The 19,094-nt window shown below is 38.3% G+C and overlaps 3 protein-coding genes across 3 annotated transcripts; 2 read left to right on the forward strand and 1 right to left on the reverse strand.

Annotated features, from left to right (window-relative positions):
* The first annotated feature begins 989 nt into the window (after positions 1-989).
* herc56.4 (HECT and RLD domain containing E3 ubiquitin protein ligase 56.4) lies at positions 990-9,681 on the forward strand. The gene is made up of 24 exons (XM_067442627.1): positions 990-1,374; positions 1,518-1,641; positions 1,726-1,802; positions 1,920-2,141; positions 2,271-2,362; positions 2,454-2,584; positions 2,712-2,839; positions 2,924-2,994; positions 3,079-3,185; positions 4,992-5,051; positions 5,142-5,247; positions 5,327-5,513; positions 5,594-5,757; positions 5,838-5,912; positions 6,010-6,108; positions 6,248-6,316; positions 7,246-7,380; positions 7,453-7,593; positions 7,676-7,839; positions 7,950-8,013; positions 8,099-8,157; positions 8,339-8,522; positions 8,604-8,703; positions 9,032-9,681. The coding sequence occupies exons 1-24, from the start codon at positions 1,164-1,166 to the stop codon at positions 9,244-9,246; spliced, it is 2,985 nt and encodes a 994-aa protein (XP_067298728.1). The 5' UTR covers positions 990-1,163; the 3' UTR covers positions 9,247-9,681.
* A 1,587-nt stretch (positions 9,682-11,268) lies between these two features.
* On the forward strand, positions 11,269-13,766 carry zp3c (zona pellucida glycoprotein 3c). Its single transcript, XM_067442629.1, has 8 exons — positions 11,269-11,834; positions 11,921-12,033; positions 12,124-12,224; positions 12,577-12,751; positions 12,936-13,062; positions 13,140-13,228; positions 13,351-13,427; positions 13,517-13,766. The coding sequence occupies exons 1-8, from the start codon at positions 11,319-11,321 to the stop codon at positions 13,657-13,659; spliced, it is 1,341 nt and encodes a 446-aa protein (XP_067298730.1). The 5' UTR covers positions 11,269-11,318; the 3' UTR covers positions 13,660-13,766.
* Positions 13,767-13,823: 57 nt separating this feature from the next.
* Positions 13,824-16,143, reverse strand: LOC137073917 (inositol 1,4,5-trisphosphate receptor-interacting protein). The gene is made up of 2 exons (XM_067442628.1): positions 16,022-16,143; positions 13,824-15,776 (listed from the first exon to the last, which is right to left on the reverse strand). Exon 2 carries the CDS (start codon positions 15,773-15,775, stop codon positions 13,841-13,843), a length of 1,935 nt encoding a protein of 644 aa, XP_067298729.1. The 5' UTR covers position 15,776; positions 16,022-16,143; the 3' UTR covers positions 13,824-13,840.
* Positions 16,144-19,094: the final 2,951 nt, after the last annotated feature.

Consider the following 19,094-nt stretch of genomic DNA (forward strand, 5'->3'; position numbering starts at 1 on the left):
ACACTAATAGACCGTTAATAGACAGAGAATAGACTTTGAAATTTGAAATGATTCAAGCTTTGTGACATGGTGCATTATCCTGCTGGAAGTATCCCTTTTGGATGTTGGATGTTGGTTGCGTCTCAAAATAGGCAAATTGTCATAAAAGCTGACCAGTCAGGTTGTGAAAGTATCCCTATGCCTTTAGGTTCGGTATATTTTGGTTCGACGATAAAAAGGCCAATCTGAATGCTAAGCGGACCAGGACTATATGTTTTGTTTTTTGGTCCAGACCAAATGAACAAGTGTACCGAACTACAAGTGTGAATGCATCCTTAGATATGTAGATACTTCCCAAGACTCCATGCCCATGTGCTCTTTTTGCATAACTGCATTTTCTGCAAATTTGTTCAACAACCTCCGACATGTTGCATCTTAATTCTTTCTCCTCTCTTCTGTTTCCTGTTTCATCTCTCATTGATATGTTGTTCTTTAATTATTATTCAACATATTATTTGCATACTGACTATTTAATTAGTACTATAATCTATTAAGGTAAGGATATCTTTGATCTAAAATGTAACTAAAAATAAGCACTAGTTTTTACTACCCTAGTACTTAAAGAATAATCACTAGTAATGAATAAGTACTCATACTTAATGGAATAGATAGTAGGCTATCTAAAATAAGTACTAGTAGCACGGAAATAGATACTGGTTCCTTTAAGGGATTAAATGTTAACCCGGCTTGCCATAGGCTTCACATTCACTTTCGTTGCATGAAAAAACGATGAAAATGAATGTTGACTTTTTGTGATTTTTTTTTTTTTTTTTTTTTGTCTACTACATTTGACCAAACACCTCTTTTTGTGCCTCCGTGGAAGAAATAAAGTTATTCTGGTTTCGAATAACACAAGATAAAAATATAGCTAGATTTTAGCCTAGTACATTTTTGTTTAAACTCTTTAAGTTTTTGTTTCGTTTTCCAATTCCCCCATCCCTCATTCTTCAACTAAATGTTCCTTTGTTGTACGCTAAATACTCCCCACTGAACGCATCAAAAGTATGATTTTTTCCCCCAAACAGTTTCATTTAGTGGGAAATCTAACAGGTTTCGTTTAGGCTGAAAGTGTTGCTTTCAGTTTAATATGAGAGTGAGTTTTTCAGTCAGCTGGAGTCGTCAACATGTTGTACTGGGGAGCGCATGTTAAAGAGGGCTTCGGTCTCTTACAGCCTGACAAAGTCAAACATGGCAAATGTGGAATACATTTCATGTGTCCAAAATCAGAAGTTCAGGACATGTCAGCTGGAAGGAGATTTATTGGATTTATCCGGGATGGGAAGGTCTCGGTCCTGAGATTGAGCGGTGAAGACAGTGATAACGATGAAAAACTAGGTATGGTAGCCTACAATAAATGACACATTTTTTATTTTTTTGTTAAAATTATCATTACATACTACAATAATTGTCAGCTAAATATCATATAGGCTAATTATGAAAACATTTGTTGATGATTGATGATATTTTATTTACTCCAGAGCAACTACAGCTAAAGAATGACAGAATCAGATCGATTGTCTGTGGAGAAGAAGCTGGTGTGGTTCTTCTTTCTGATGAAGGAAGAGTTCTCATTATGGACAAATACAAATCTACTGTGTGCAGGTATGATTTTCTTTTTTGGCATAACAATATAAATTATAATAAGGGATTATAATAAAAATCTGACAGATTGTCTTGTCTCTGCAGGTCTCTCAAAGGTCTGGAAAAAAAGCAGGTGATTCAGATCGCATGTGGAGACCAGCATTCAATGGCACTGGCCAATGGTATTCATGAGCATTTCATCTAAAATCTGTTTTGTTTGAATCTTTTGACATCTTATGATTGACATGAATTGATTGGCATTTGAGTGTAGATATTCAGAGCTGTTGTTGGTGTTTCAGATGGTCAGTTGTTCGTATGGGGTAATAACTCTCACGGTCAGCTGGGTTTGAGGAAAGATCATCCCGGCTCTCTGTCGGCTGAACGCGTGGAGAGTCTGTGTGGGGTCCCACTGGCTCAGATCAGCGCTGGAGGAGACCACAGCTTTGTGTTGTCTCTCTCTGGAGTCGTGTTCGGATGGGGAAAGAACTCGAGTGGACAGCTGGGCCTCGGAGACACTACAGGTCTGAATATTTCATCATGTCCAGTATAAAAGCACATAGCAGATAAATGATGTACTAAATGTGTACAATACAGTGTCAAATCTACATCAAAGCATTGGAAGTGATGAATTCACTGTTTTTCCACCACAGACAGACACGTCCCAACGGTTGTAAATAGTCTGAACCGAAAGAAAACCGTGTCCATCTCATGTGGAGGGGAACACACTGCCACTCTATCTAAGGTAGTATTTTGTAATATTTATTCATATTATAATACCATATTTAGCAATAAACAAATTGGACTGAACATGTAATGAATGGTTTATGTTTCAGGGTGGCACAGTATTCACATTTGGGTCCGGAGGTTCTGGTCAGCTGGGGCACAACTCATTTAAAGACGAGCTTCATCCGCGGCTGGTTGCTGAGCTGTGGGGATCTAAAGTGTCACAGGTCACGTGTGGGAGGTAAACTAGACCTTTCATAATCCATCAGGGTTTAGAGCAGATTGAGTTCTAACTCCTCACATGGTTAACATGTCTGATGTATGAGTTCTGCTCAGTAATTAGGCTCTTGATTCTTTCTTGTATAAAGACGTCACACACTCGTATCAGTCTCATCGTCAAAGGTGATCTACTCATTTGGATGTGGGATGCAAGGGCAGCTGGGAAATGGAAAAATGGTCAATCAGTCCGTGCCTTTTCCTGTAGATCTGTCCAATGGTAGATACAAATTATCTTTGTTATGAATATTGTTGTACTCATTATGTTGCACAAAACTATCAACTAAATGTCTGTTGCACACAGAATGTGGTCATGAATATACATTTGAAAAACTCATTGCTGGGGAGAATCATTCCTTTGCCTTGTTTTTCAAAGTAAGACAGGTTTTCATTCATAAATTTAACATATGATTGCTGCACTGTGATAACTTATATAATTTTCTTTTATATATTTTGGAGGCTCTTGAAAGTAAGCCAAAATCCAATTGCAGAGGGGTTTTGACATTAGATGACAGAATGATTGACCGATGGGTGTCTGGAAGTGATTCATGGGCAACAATAAAGAAGTGAGTGTTTGCTTTGCTTCCGTTCGATTTTTCTCAATACTGCTATAAATCCAGAGTTTTTATGCACTACATGTCCATGTCGCTCTTAAAATATTCTGAAAACGCACGTGGAGCTGTGCTATGACCTTAATGAATTTGTCTTCTTTTTTAAATTACTATTAAATATCAGAAATATCAGATGGTATTTATTTCATATAAGGTTTACACAATTAAGTATCTTAATTATGAATGATTCTTACTATTTAATTAGAGATTGTGACCTAATACTGTAATTGAGCAATTTTATATATTAGAGTAGTGCATACAGTTCAGAATTATTAACACCCCTTGGTAAATATGATCAGAGATGGCAGTAAAAATGAATCTGCATTGTTTATATTTGACCTTTCAATCAAAGAATTTGCAAAAAATGAACCTGTCACTTTAAGTAAAATAATTGAAAGTCGGGTAAAACTCACATTATGAAATGTTTTTCTTCAAAATACTGATGAGTTTGAAGAACACCTGAATTGAGATTAGAGACCATTCCTCCATACTGAATCACTCCAGATCCTTCAGATTCCCAGATCCATGTTGGTGCATCTTCTCTTCAGTTCATCACTCATTCTCTATAGGGTTCAGGTCAGCGGACTGAGATGTTCATGGCAGAAGCTTCATTCTGTTCTCAGTGACACATCTGTGTGTTGATTTTGATGTTTGTTTTGGATCATTGTCCTGATGGAAGATCCAATCACGGCCCATTGTTAGATTTCTAGCAGAATCTATCAGGTTTAGATTTTTTATCTCTTGGTATTTGCTAGAATCCATGATACCATGTCTCTGAACTAGATGTCCAGGACGTCCAGCAAAAAATAAATAGACCCACAACATTAAAGATCCAGCCGTATATTTAACCGTGGACATGGGGGACTTTTATCCCTGCACCAAACCCATCTGGTTAGTTTGTTGTCAAAAAACTATTTTTTAGCTACATCTGACCACAGAACCAGGTCCCTTTTGAAGATCCAGTCGTGTTTGATAATTGAATATGCTAGAGTTTGTTTTTGGATGAACAAGGAGGATTTTTCTTGAATCCCTCCCAAACAACATGTTGTGATTATTAGGGTTGTTTGATCTTCTTTTTTTTGTCTTTTGACCCTAAGATTCAACTAATCTCTGCAATTCTCCATCTGTGATCTTTGGGGAGTCTCTGCCCACTCAAACTCTCCTCCTCTCGTGCATTAGGACGATAAAGACTCACGTCCTCTTCCAGGCAGATCCGTAAGATCTTTAATTGATTGGAACTTCTTAATTATTGCCCCAAGGGTGGAAATTGGGATTTTCAATGCTTTAGATATTTTCCTTCAGCCACTCTTTATTTTGTGAAGATCTTTTGCTGCACATCAGAGCTGTATTCTTTTGTTACTCATACTGATGAATGATTAAGATCATTTGGCCTTTGTGTTTCCTCATATTTGTACTAATGTGGAACAGGAAGTCAGGGCTGGCCAATTTCATCTTCCTTGTCACCCTGGTGTGATAAAAATGTAAATACTAATTGGAATATACTTCACAGATATGTTACTTATAAAAAATTCAAGGGGTGCTAATATCTGTGGCCACGTGTTTTGGAGAAAAACCTTTATTTTCATAATGTGACCCCCCACCACCACTTTCAAATGTTTTACTTCTATGAAATTATTTTTAATGAAAGACCAAAAGGATAAACACTGCAGATGTATTTTTACAGCCATCCTTGATAATATTTACCAGGGCTATATGTGTACAGTAAATGGATAAAAACGCATTGTTTTTGTATATTTACAGGGAAATAAACTCTGTGTTCTCCTCTGCCGCCTCTCTGAACGGAAGTTTTCTCAAAACAAGGTAAAATTAGGTCTTATCTAGTCTTTTTTCTTTCTTGTGCCTAAAATGAATCCTTCCATACAGATTGTATGTATCGTTCTGTCTTTGTAGTTGTGATCAACACTATCAGACGTCTGAGGAGCATTGTGGATTGGATTTTGATTTGGTTAAAAAATCCTTTGCAAAGTTGCTAGAGAATAAACGGTCAATATCAGAGGTAATGATGAATCTGTTTACCAAAAAAAGTGCATCACATTTTAAATTGCATGAGTGAGATTGGTTCATTTGGCCCTCAGGTGGTGAAAGTGGTACACTATACTCTCTTGCCGTCTCTGAAGCCAAATCCAGCTGGTGTGGAAGCTCTGAGACTGTACCTTCTCCTCCCAGAGCTCATCGGAGGGCTCCGGAAACAAAGAACTGAACTCACTGGAGCGATGGCCTTCAGAATCCTTCATTTGAATCCAGCCGCTCGTACGATGTTAGGTAAAGCTGGAGGACCATTACAACTTTGGTGTTTTTGGCCTTGTTGCACTCCTCTAAGTATTTGTATGATTTATTCTCAGAGGTGTACTGGTCCAAACTCCCCAGTGATTGGCTCAGAGGCTTGGTGACATTATTTCACAAAGAATCTGCTAAGCTGATTGGCCAGATTTCTTGCGGTGAAACTGGCTATGACTTGACTAGACGCCTGCAAAACTTTCTGCAGATCCTTCAGATGCTCTATAAGGTGCCTTTTTTAAACATTTTATTTCAAATGTAACCTTATCAGTGTATAATAGTTGTTTATACTTTGTGTCTATTGTGAAGGTCTGTTGCACTTCCCCCAATGACATCACAAACAGTGGCTTCATCATTCACGAGATTAATGATCTCATAGATACGGTGAGAACCAAAGCAATAGAGAAATCTGTTTCACAAAGATATTTTGGGACAAAAACCATAACACCAGAAATGTCTCTTCTTTCTGTACATTCAATAGCTGCAAGTCACCTTGGTAGACCTGTGTGGGGAGCTTTTGATGGGCTTTTATTTTCCTGAAGATTACCATGACGTGGAGAAATTGAAAGATTACTACTTTGTGAGCTTCATACATATAAATATTTCAATGAAGATTTGCATGACATTTTTAATGTTCCCTAATGTTCCATTTAGTGTTTACATTTTTAATGTTCAATAACTTACAAATCTTATAGTACTTCTGTGGATCTTTCTTTTAGGAAATTATTCAAATATTGGTCAAGTTCCCTTTTGCAGCTGACACCGTATCTAAACAGAGAATGTTTCATGTAAGTCAGAGATGGATGTACTCAGTTATACATATGCCATACATCACATTTCTTATGTGGGACAAAATGCACATTCTACAAAATTCACTAGAAAAAAGGTTCACAAACCTCTAGAGTTATATAAAGAAAGCTTTAATGCCAAAAAGGTTCTATATAGGGAGAAATCTCCATATTTATTGCATAATACCCTCATGTTTAACTGCACAGTAAAAAATATATATTTGTTTATATTATTATTTATAACTTTTTATCTTAAGTCAAATTATCTTAGTTAATTAATGTGGTTCAGAAAACATGTTGAGTTTCTATTTATTAAACCAACCTCCTTCATTGTATTACCTCAAGTATTCATTTAAATGAACTCAACATTTTAAGGAAAGTAGTAAAATCTACATTCCCTCTCTAACAAACATTGTTTAGCATAAGACATGTTGAAGATTTGCACAGGCAGTCGATTCATTAAATGATAAGCACTGAATAATCCTATTATGCTTTATTAGCTAATGGTTGCAGGTTTGTCATCTAGTCGCTTTGGTGTAACAGATTCAAAAACCACGAGTGGGGTAACACTGGTGTATTTTATGTCGTAGAATAAACCGTGAAAGTGTCTTGAGCTTGTGTTCACCACAGACCTTATTTCAGCCATTTAACCAAAACCCAATTCAAAAAACCCATTGACTTCCAAAACGAGTGAAGTGCTAAAATGCTAACAGGCTTCTGTGTTTTGGCCTAGAAAGGGATGTCATAACTCCACCACTCTATACAATGCCAGTCAATGGGCATCAAAACAGTTTGGTTACCTGCTTTCGTCAGAATACTTGCGTTTTACTAGGCTAGCGTTCTACAAAAGAAAGCCATAAGGGTTTGGGATGACACAAAGGTAAGTAAACATTAAGTAAAGTTAGCTAACATTATGTTTTTCCTCTTAGTTCTTGCAGATGAAGTGCATAGACATCTTTACTGCCCACGAGTTGCGCATAAACAGGGAATCACTGTTGACAGACACAGTTGACAGACTAAAGAATCTCAGAAAAAACCACCGCTCATTTTTTCGCAGCTTAAAGGTAAAAAAATTACAGAAAAGTCTGATATTGCATCTTACCTTTACAATAATTATGAAGATGTCTTCTGTACAGGTGGTGTTCGTCGGGGAGAACGGAATAGATATGAGGGGCTTATCGGCAGAGTTCTTCTCCCTCCTTTCCAAGTCTCTTCTCTGTTGGGAGAAGAAAGTGCTTGAGGTCCATGAGAATTCATTGGTTTGGTTCAATCCTGATGTAAGCGCGACACCAAACATTCCTTATCCCTTGTTATGTGGCCTTCCTCATATATATCGATAGGATGCTTGTGTCTTTTCAGCACCCGAAAGGTAATGATTTTTACTATCTTGGCGTCATCTGTGGAATGGCGCTGTACAACAAACATCACATAAGCATTGCCTTCCCACTGGCCTTGTTCAAGAAACTCCTCCAGCTGAGTCCCACTCTGAATGATCTGGAGGAGCTGTCCCCTGTGGAGGCCAGGTAAACACTTAAAGGCTGCCAAACATTACGTTTGTATTACATTGTACGTTTCACAGAGCTTTTACAGAGCAGGTGATTTTTCTGATTGTATTTTTAAAATCCCACAATAGAAGTCTGAAAAACCTTCTTGAGGAGGATGAGGACGTCGTGGATATTCTCTTTTTGGATTTCACAGTAATGCAGTTTGTATTGGTTCACTTGTATAAAAGTGTACACAGCTGTTGTTTAAATGCTTACATTAGCCATTTATATCTTTCAGGTCAAAGGGAAAGAACTCGTTCCAAACGGAGGTCAAATTCAAGTGACCAAAATTAATAGGTAGTGCACCACTTCTATCTATCTATCTATCTATCTATCTATCTATCTATCTATCTATCTATCTATCTATCTATCTATCTATCTATCTATCTATCTATCTATCTATCTATCTATCTATCTATCTATCTATCTATCTATCTATCTATCTTTTAGTCAAGCATTTCTTTTTCTTTTTTTACAGACAGAAGTATGTGGATTTGTATGTTGACTTTGTTTTCAACAAGTCTGTGGAGAATCAGTTCAAGTATTTTTCAAGAGGTTTCTCTAAGGGCTGTCCGCTCGATATCTGGACCATGTTTCACCCTGAGGAACTCCAGGAGCTTCTCCACGGCTCCCCTAAATATGAATGGCAGGAGCTTCTGCAGGTAAATGTATTTGCAAAACTTGCAAATTTGTAACACGCATTTAACAATTAGATTTTAAGACTTTTTCTGCTTCATCTTCAGTGTGCCTCCTATGAAAGCTGTTCTGCCTCTGATGAGCTTATCAAGAAGTTCTGGACGGTTTTCTTTGAGTTCTCTGAAGAGAACAAGAAGAAATTTCTGAGTAAGCTTTAACTTGAACATAATATGTATTTTTTAAACTTTTCTTTTGTGATGCATCTACGACAGAAATTCTCAACCCTGGTGCTCGATGGCCACTAGTAGATTTTAGCTCCAACCCTAATCAAGCACACCTGAACCAGCTATTTAAACTCTTCAGGATTACTAGAAAGCTACAGCCATGTGAGTTTGATGAAAGTTGGAGCTAAACTCTTCAGGACAGCGGACCTCCAGGACCAGGGTTGAGAACCTCTGATCTACGACATCATATGGACATTTAATAAATGTTATTTTTATTGCCTCACATCCTCACTCTACCTATTTTTCTTCAGCGTTCTTGTATGGGACGGACCGTGTGCCTCCGGGAGGTCTCTCAAAGCGCTCTCTGAAGATTCATCAGTCAGACGGTCCTGATCCAGATCACCGTTTGCCAGAGGCCCAGACCTGTTTTGGCAGATTAATTCTTCCCAAATACAGCAGTATCAACACACTTCGCAACAAGCTAGTACATGCAATCAGCTTTTGTGAGGTTTTTGGACGAGGGTGAACATCTCTCGAAGATCCAAACCTACAAGGTTCCCAACTCAAAATTTGTGACACCAAGTGTATGTTGATAACTTGTAGTAGACAGACATTTGTTTTTAAAATGTTACAGGAACTCTTTCCCTGAGCTTCTTTCAGTCACAAATTCGAAATATAGATGCAACACAGCTCAGTCAATTAAACTCTTTATAATAAAAACTGTAAATAATTGTAAATATACAATGTCAGAGCAATATATATTCTAATTTTTAGCATTTTTAAAATGACCTTTCATTGTTTATGCTTTACAGTTGGTAGAATAACTGAACTAAGGCATTTTATAATTTTTATTATCGTATATGTGATGTATTAATACATGTATTCTGGTATGTCACCTCACAAGCTTATGTATGTTGTTATTTGGTGGTTCTTCAAACATATTTAAATGCTTAAATAAATAAAAAAGACATGCTTTAGTAAATACTATCACTTTGGCTTAGTTCTCAAATGAGAATTTTTTTCTCTCAAAGCAATATGTTCATATCTCTTAACAATTAGCTTTTTGTTCACATTAGATTTGAAATACTCATTGATTTGAGCAAATTGCATGTTTGCACGTGTGTGCAAAAGAGTTGTCTACAATTTACACAATAATCTGTTTTTTTCAGACACCAAATATAATTTTTTTCTAGTGGGTGTAGGACACTACAGTTAATTTATGTAAGTGAGGATAGCAAAATAAAGTAAACTGTGAAATATTATACCCAAATATTCTTCATTAGAGTGGACTACTAGTACAATTTGGGACCAAAATGATTCAGACACTTTGACCTGACTATGATTAGCTTAAGTGTTTTTTCTTTACAGTTTTTCTCAATCGCTTTGGCACATTTTATGGACCAGTGTTAACATTCCCTAAACTCTAAGTTCAGTTGTCACAACTATTCGCTAGAACTTCAGAACTCTATTCCATGTCTGCAAAATGTAGTTACTCACCCAAAACATTTAATTCATGCTTCAAAACCAAGTTACCCCAGAAGGTGTGCTGTGGTATCTGGCACCAAGATTTTAGCAGCAGATCCTTTAAGCCCTGTAATTTGAGAGGTGGGGCCTCCATGGATCGGACTTGTTTGTTCAGCACATCCTACAGATGCTCGATTGGATTGAGATCTGGGGAATTTGGAGGCCAACACCTCAAAAGCTCAACACCTCAAAGTTGTGCATTAATGAGCCTTGGCCGTCCATGACCCTGTCGCCTGTTTACCACTGTTATTTTCTTGGCTGATTTTTGATATATACTGACCACTGCAGACCGGGAACACCCCACAAGAGCTGCAGTTTTGGAGATGTGTGTGTGTGTGTGTATGTGTACGTGTGTATATACTGTGTTGCAATTTAACAAACATTCCATGGCATAATTATTTGTGGAATATAATGTCTGACAGATGTTGATCACTAGATGGATCATTTTGCATGTGATTAAAGAATGCTTGTATGTTTTGAGGAGTTTGAGTTAGTCATTGTGCAAATTGTAGACAATTGTACTATTTTCCACACATTCCAAAACACATGGAATTTGCTTAAATCAATAAGAAATTCTAATATGATGTGAACAAGAAACTAATTGTTCAGATTCATCTGAAATTATTGTTTTGAGAGAGAAAGATTGCATTTTGTGCTCAGCAGAGGAAAGAAATGTATACAGGTTTGGAACAAATTGAGGGTGAGTAAATGATGACATAACTTTCATTATGGGGTGAACTATCCCTTTAAGACAAAACAATTACTGCAAAAAATGTGCTGAAGCCATTGAGAAAAACTGCTTTTATTGTTTAGCATTTTTTTTCTTCTTGTTTCCAGTCTAAATATAAAAATTCTTAAATCCATAATAAACTCAACAAAAAAAAATTGCACGATTAAAAAAAGTTTTTTTGTGTGCAATACCATGTTTATCCAGCAGACGTCAAACTGGGCCTGTTTTTGATGGAGGACCTCTTGCAATTATCAGCAGGTGTTTCTTGTCACACTGATAGTATAAATGTCTTGAGATGGCTAGTCAGCCTCAGAAAAACAATTAAGCACTTGAACTGCAGGAGGATGTGGCTTCACGGGTTACTGGTTGGTTTTCTCAGCTGTATTAATTTTGTATACCCTTTTGAAGGTGATGGCATTGACCCAGAGGGGGACTGGGACTCGGACAGTTTCAAGCTAGGTTCATTTGATGGTGGTGAAAGAAGTCTGCCACAAGTCAGATCCAGTTCATCAGACTCCACATCAGTCCGTCAGCCACTACCGGCCTCGGTAAGAATACCAGCAGCTTTGCTATACAAAGAGCTCTTCAAACCAGAAAAGGGCGGTAGGCCGGTGCCTCCCCTGGTCAAGAAAATACTTCTGCCTGAACCTGTGACTCCTACCAAACGTTCTTTCACTGGTCCGAAGACTGTGGAGGTTATGTGTTTCCTGGATCGGATGCATGTGAGAGTGCTAAAAAGTCTTTTTACTAACCCCAACGCACGGAAGATCCTAAAACTGGGAACGTGTCATGTCAACAAATTCTCAGGAACTCACTATCATCTAATATATTTTCTGAAAGAATGTGGCGTACAAAGAGAGGTGGGTGTTTTTTCTTTCCTTCATCACTTTCCCTTCCACCCTTGTTAATGGCACTTGGTGATTTTTGAGATGTCGTCTTATTTCAGGAGGATGCCGACCGTGTGATCTACTCGAACACCCTCATCTATAAACCAGCTGACACGGGGGTGATTATCAGGGAACTGCCATTTACCATGGATATTCGCTGTAGCTACGCAAAGTAAGGGTGCTTTAACTGTGGTACTTTTGTATTTTTATAAAGCGGTAGCCTAAATGTAGCCTAATTGAGTTGTTTCTAAACTTACCTTAGGTTCCATCGCTCGTATACAGCAGGATTCCTGCCTCACATAGCAGGTGGAACCTTGTTCAAGGGTCTAACTCGGAAAGCACCCCTGCTTGCTGCAATGGATGGTTTGTTGTAAATCTTTTTTGCTTTCTTCTATTAGTAAAGTAACGTAGGCCTACCTGTAAATTCCTTTACAATTCAGGGTTTTTAAATTTTAAATTGTATGCATGTACAGCGAGGCACTTGGGAGACTATAAAAGCTTGCTAGTTCACAGCTTCATATGGAAGCTCTTATCCACTAGTTTCTTTTCAATTGTCAAAATTTTGCAATTCTGAGTGATATGCATTTGAGGTAAGAATTTATTTTTATTTACAGCTCCTATAAATTATTACTTTTTTTTTTTAAATAATACCACATTCTGTTGATGTGAGTATTTTACTGCGCTTTACTATTACTCGTTTTTGTTCTTTCTCCAGACTCTTGGAAATTGCTTCCAGTTGGCCAGAGCTTCGTCCTTGGCAAACCCATATGCTTTGAAGCTAAAGGTGTCAGCAGCAGGCCAGGAAAACGGCTGTACCTGAACACTTGTTTTGTCACTGCCACTCAAAACCCTATGTCGACGGACAAATATTCTTTGGTTGAGAATTATGGGTAAGTGATCTTCACATGCTAGTTCATGAAATCAAGTATATCTGTTAAATGGTGTTAAGGTAAGGGTGACTTTAGTTTAGACTTCAGATCATGTGGCTGCATGATTGAATTGATAATCTGTCTTGCAGCACTATTTTACTTGGCTATGTTGTAAAGAAGTTTCCATCCAACTATTTCTGTATAGGTGCCTGGTGGACAGTAAGAACAGCGATTTGACCAAGTTCTACACCAGTGCCAACAAGATGACCGTGAGACTTTGTGTGGCAGCTTTTCTGTTTAAAAACATGGCTTCAAAGCCACCATTTAAAAAGGTATAAAACGTTTTATTGGTTCATGTTTAATACATAGTTGGTTTGTTCTTTTAAAAAAAAACCTCTTTCTTTGGTAGACCATGTATATGCATTGTGAGTTGGGCTTAGGATCAGAGACTCCTACACCTAGTGCCAAGTCGTGCACGTACAACGCACAAACCAAGAAGTGAGTTTATAAGCACATTTATTCCCAATTTCTACTCTATGATGGCTCCTTTACACATTGTTATTGAACTCCTTGGTTTTAGGGTTAAGACATTTAAATGTCCGTAACTGTTTGTGCTTTAGGTGGACTGAGCTGTATGGGGATTCCTCTGTCTGTAACTGCTGTGCCTCTACATGTCCTGCTTCTCCAAGGGCAGCTGGTCGGTTAATGTGTTTTTTTTTTGTTTTTTTTTTCCGTAATTTTGATCAAATTGCTTTCTTGCTGACCAAGTTTACTTGTTTCTAACAGGCAACTCGATGGTCACCAGTGAGTCCTGGGACTTGAAGATTGGAAAGGAAGCCTCACCATCCGCTTCTCCAGATGAGCCCTTGCCTGAGTTTCCTGCAGATGACCGTGACTTTGAGTTGTTCTGGGACTCTGATGGTTTATAGGCTGTTACAGATGGCAGGTGTTAAGTTGGATCCTAGGATGGCTTGGTTATAGTCCATGTGGTGATGCCTTGTGACCTTAATGTGATTAAACTGTATTTACTAATTTGTTCTGCCTTTTTTTTTCACCCTAAGAGTAAATATTTGAGTGCATAATTGTACAAAAATGTTCCAAAGATTCAAACTAAAGTACATTTCTTACTGATCCATATACCAGCACAGGCACGTTTCTAATCATCTCATTTAAGTGTCTGTTAGACTTTAAGGAAACTTCATTGTTTAATGGCAGAAACAAGTTAATAGGCTTTCCTGCACTAAATTCTTTGGGCAATCCAATTTCGGTAGGAATCAGAGGGTTCCCAACCAGTGCCTGGTAAAAAACTTTAGTTTTGAGTTTCTGTTGGAGGAAAGTCAGGAGCTCATTTAGTCTCTCAACCGTGTGTTCAGGGTCCCAAGATGAAGAGGGGTTGCTGACAAGAAAATGCAGCAGTGCATTCTTCAAATGGTAACTTGTTAGCCCACATGGTCCAGTCAGGCCAGTTTGGTGTTTGTGTAGGAAGGAAAGGATCTGTAGACAGTTGATATGGCATGCGTTGTCTGGAAGCATTTTGGTCATGTGCTGAAGGAGGGCATTTTCATAGTGTGTAAAACATATTGGCCATTGTGTCTCAGAAAATATGGCAGAAAGGTCGTGATCTGAAAGCTGGGAGATCAAATGCACCTTTGAGTCTTTAAACTTGACCACAGGAGTGAAGTTGAACTGAATGACCTGTCCTGACCTGAACCGAACTTTGAGACTGCCAGGATTTTCCCTATTCTGGAATATTAACTCAAACTCATATTTGTGGCTGATCTCTTTCCATGCTTTTTTAATGGCTGTTTTAAACCATTTCACAACATGTGTTTTTGCAAGATATGAGCTGTTCTCTTGGCATAAAAGATCATTAATGTGGCTTTCAGTCACATGATCATTTTTGTTATCTGGATGTAGAAGGCACAGCATATCATCATCTAGGTTGGAGTTGCTGCAAGGGCAATTGGTTGAACTGGTGCTGCCTTTGACCATCTTGACTTTGCAACAGTACTGGATGGTTGAAGAAACTCTTGCTTTCAAAAGTTCAAACTCAAAGATATATGGCTTTGGTGGGATTATGGGTACATGAATGTCGCACATGACGTTCTTTCCTGAAGCCCATTGCTCATATAAGCTGCCAACGCCAACAAAATCCGCAATTTCCATGTCTGAACCTGCAGTGCTCATATTTCTCACAGTTTCCAGAAGGTCATTCACAAAACCCTCTACAAACTCACAAGTTTGCCAACTGTAACTGGGTGGAACCAGGAAGCTAGTTAAAGTCTTGTTATCAATATTAGAGGTTCCGGAGGAGATGTTTGGAGTTCGAAGCATCTTCCTTTGCAGTTTGGAGCCCTTCCTCAGAAACTTTTTCAAAACACGAAACAATGAAATCAAGGATAGCATCTTCCACAGGCACCAGCTGAAGGTGTCCTCTTCATCACCAGATTGTTTCCCCTGAGTTATTGTCAACTTTTGGCTTGAAGTTGGTATTTTTTGGTCGACGAGTAAACCCTGATCAAATTGATGTTCACGGTGGGTGTCAATCCGGCCGCTCTGTGTTTTTTCCGGCTGTGTTGCATCCCCCTGTGATACGTTCTGGTCCACAGTAGACCCTGACTGGTTCACATTGACTTGTTCATGTGTTAGGCCATGCAATTTGTCTTTGTCAATATCCATTATTTCCTGGACATCTGGTGCAAATGCCTTTTGGCAGAAGTCTTTTTGCTCTCCCGCTGGGGACATTGGCTCCTCGTGCAGCACTGTGGTCTTGATACTTGGCGTAATTTGTTGAACATCTGACGTGTCCCCCTCTCTTCCTGGCACACTGTGATGACTTTGTGGCACTTCCTGATTTGAATGTGGTAGTTCTATGGTAACCGCATGCTCCCCTTGTTCTAGCTTTGCCCCCTCCTCCGAAAGAAGATGCTCATGGTCTTGCATGCTCATCGTGATGCCTTCGTCTTGGTCATGTAAGACATTCTGATCCTTTGAGAGCAGCAGACTGGCAACAACGATGAACACCTTTAGAAACGTCTCCTCCATCCTGTGGAGGAAAAAAGTTACTTCCTCTTCACAAAGCTTTAATTTCTCTATTAAAGTATTTGAAAATCCATAAGCTACATCATAATAGACGATGAATAATAAAGTAACTATTGAGTATCGGGATGTTTTTTAAATAATAATGTATCTGCTCTATAGTTCCAGTCGCACTTGTGTATGTCATTCTCAAATATTACTTCATTTACAACCTTGCATAATGCATTTCTTTAATATATTTAAATAACTTACCTCTCAATATCCCACGTTTAAGCACAGAAAACGGTCTCGGTGTGTAAAACCGAAGAGAGAAATTGGCTGAAAATGTTTTAGCAAAGCTCTGTTGGGTTTTTGCTTCTCACACAGGATGTACACAGTCAGAGTGTGAGTTTGACAACACACTTCCTGAATACTATGCTGTCGTACAACCCCTTCCTCTTTATATATATATATATATATATATATATATATATATATATATATATATATATATATATATATATATATATATATATATATATATACACATACACATACACATACACACCAGTGACATACCTCTACTTGCAAAGATATATGCAAGTCACAATTGCTCTGTATGAACCAAAAAAAAAAAGTGGTGTGAATCACGGTCATTAAGATAAAACATTTTGGGATGTACAATTAGTGTTGCTGCTTACTAAGTGAAGTTTTATTAACTAATTTCGGGAGGAGCACTAACAGATAATTAAACAAAGGAGCCGTCAGCTAATCAAACATAATTAACAAGGGGAGCACGTCAGATAATTAAACCTAATTAAACACAGGTGGAGCATGGTAAGCTAATCAATCTGATCAACGATAGGAGGTGTACTTATACTACAGATTTACCTCCTCTCGTTGACCATTTTTATTTTGGCATGGATGGCTTCAGGCAGGTCGCCCCGCCTGCACACTCACGCTGCTAGGCTAACTCCAAATGCTCAAGAAACAAGTATTTTTCCTAACAAAAGTTTAAGCTATTTATAAACTCAACTCATACCGCTTCATCAGCATTCATGGTAAAAGATTTCTGCTTTTCCCTACGAAACACAATTGGCATTTTGTTTTCTAACAATTCTAATCGATGAACAACTTCAATAATCAATGTCCTAAAGGCATGTTAATAACGTTGCGTTTTTGGAACCTCGACAACAGAGTCAACTGCGAAAGCAGCACTCGGTCATCAAAGAATGCACACTGCTGAGACTCGCAACATTAAACTACAACAGTTCCTGTCTTAAGAAATAGAAAACGATCTTAAATAATGAATGTATTACTGGCACACCTCAAGTTTTCGATCGCTGTGTACTATGCCTACGTTACTTTTAATCCACGAGAATACGTTCATCATGCACGCGGTGACCGTGGCGATGAACAAATAATTATACTTCTGGGAAAGTGAATGTACAGATATTTTGAGGCTACATCACTCAGATAATGACAATGCTACAGCGTGCATCACAAAAAAAAAAAAAGACAAGCCACTAGTCGGAACCAGCTCTCCCTTGATCCAATACGTCTCAACTTGACTTCCAAATGAGCTCGGTCACACAGGGACACAGTGAGTACAACCTTCTTACAAGCATTTGCGACTCAGGGCATTTCCACACCTTAAAGTCCGCACTGGGGTCTGAACTGAAGCTCATGTTTTGATTCATTTTTACATGTTGGGTTAGTTTTGTTTGCTTTCACATTGCAAATTGTGCGAGTGCACTAAAGAACTTACATGACATGCGTCCTGCTGTAGTGATGTCGTTTACGAACGATTCGTTCATTTTGTATGAATCTTTAATCCGAATCTTTTGAACAACGAGTTTTCTCAGAGAGCGATTCGTTCATTTGTTTACCGAGCACGCGCATATGTTCTGTACAGGGAAGTACTAAACGTGCTGGAAAATGTAACATGTAACATTTTAATTAGATTCAGCTTAAATTAACGGGATCACTTTAGAAAAGATTCGTCCATTTTGCTGAACAAGATTCAAAGATCCGTATCAGTAAAAAGGATCCGAACTTCCCACTACTATTGCAGTGTGCTGCTTCTTGACATTGATTGGCTCGTAAACGAACGTGCGTCTGACGTCAGCGCATCGTCACTCGGGCGAGTAACTCCCAAAAACTTAGCCAGCTGACTCTTTGCCTCACTGCCTTACGAGACATGGCTTGTAAAGCGGCGTTTTGTCAATGATTTTGGACAGACTTCTAAGGCAGTGTAACAGTTTAATGATCTGCAGCAAACAGAGAGAGCTTTTGTGAAAACTAAGCACATCTAATTACTTCACTAGTACTACATTTATAAGGACACCAGAAGTGGAAATATTGGTGGTTGCGTGTTTAAAAATAAAAATAAATAAATAAATTAAAAAAAAAAAAAAAAAAAAAAAAAAAACTGGAAATTCCTTTTGAAATATCTTTAGAAGTTGTAGTCATTCATACAAACAAAATTCACCTAAAGAAGGCTTTCTATAAGGCTTTTAACATTACATCAACATAAAAAGGAACTGCCTGTAAATGGTCAGATAATTCAAACCATACAGAACGCTTTCGCACAAGAAACGAACCTAATCTTCGTTCAGTTTGATCCGGACAGAGACTTTGCAAACTGAAAGTCAGAATCCGGACGAAGCAAGACGAGCTGCATTTCACGAAATACAATCCAATTTGGAGCTCCTGTTTTCCTAAATATAACACAAATTTCTTACAGTAGGCTATAATTATTATTTTAAGCCATCTTATATTTTGGGGAAAGAAAACGTATATCACGATTACGCAAACCTCAAAGGCCATGATTTCATTAAATAAACATGAGCTTCACATTCAGAATCTGTGCGTTCTACAGCCTTCACAACAACAACGCTCTATTTCAGAGCAGTTCACAATCATGATTAGTTCTCGTTTATGCCAAGTAAATGCATACAATGACAAGGTTTCTGTACTACGATTATATCGTAATTTGTTGCACACAATTGTGAGGGAGTATATGTTATTTCCTTCATACTAGTTAAAAGGAGCATTCTGCAATAATCAAGCAGTAATTTCAAAAGTCTCAGTTGGTTATACAAACATGTTTCTCCATTTGTCTTTTCAACCATTTTTTCTTCTGCCGCAGCAGTGCCGTTCCTTCAGTTCCCGCAGGAGCTGAGTTTCTCCGGCTAATTTTCTCCACAGCAGCAGCAGTGCTGTTCCCTCTGCTCCCACAGGAGCCGAGTTTCTCCAGCTAATTTTCTCCACAGCAGCAGCAGTGCTGTTCCCTCTGCTCCCACAGGAGCTCTGTTTCTCCGGCTAATTTTCTCCACAGCAGCAG

The sequence above is a fragment of the Pseudorasbora parva genome, chromosome 4 (assembly GCF_024679245.1).
Source record: "Pseudorasbora parva isolate DD20220531a chromosome 4, ASM2467924v1, whole genome shotgun sequence".
Taxonomy (NCBI): Eukaryota; Metazoa; Chordata; class Actinopteri; order Cypriniformes; family Gobionidae; genus Pseudorasbora; species Pseudorasbora parva.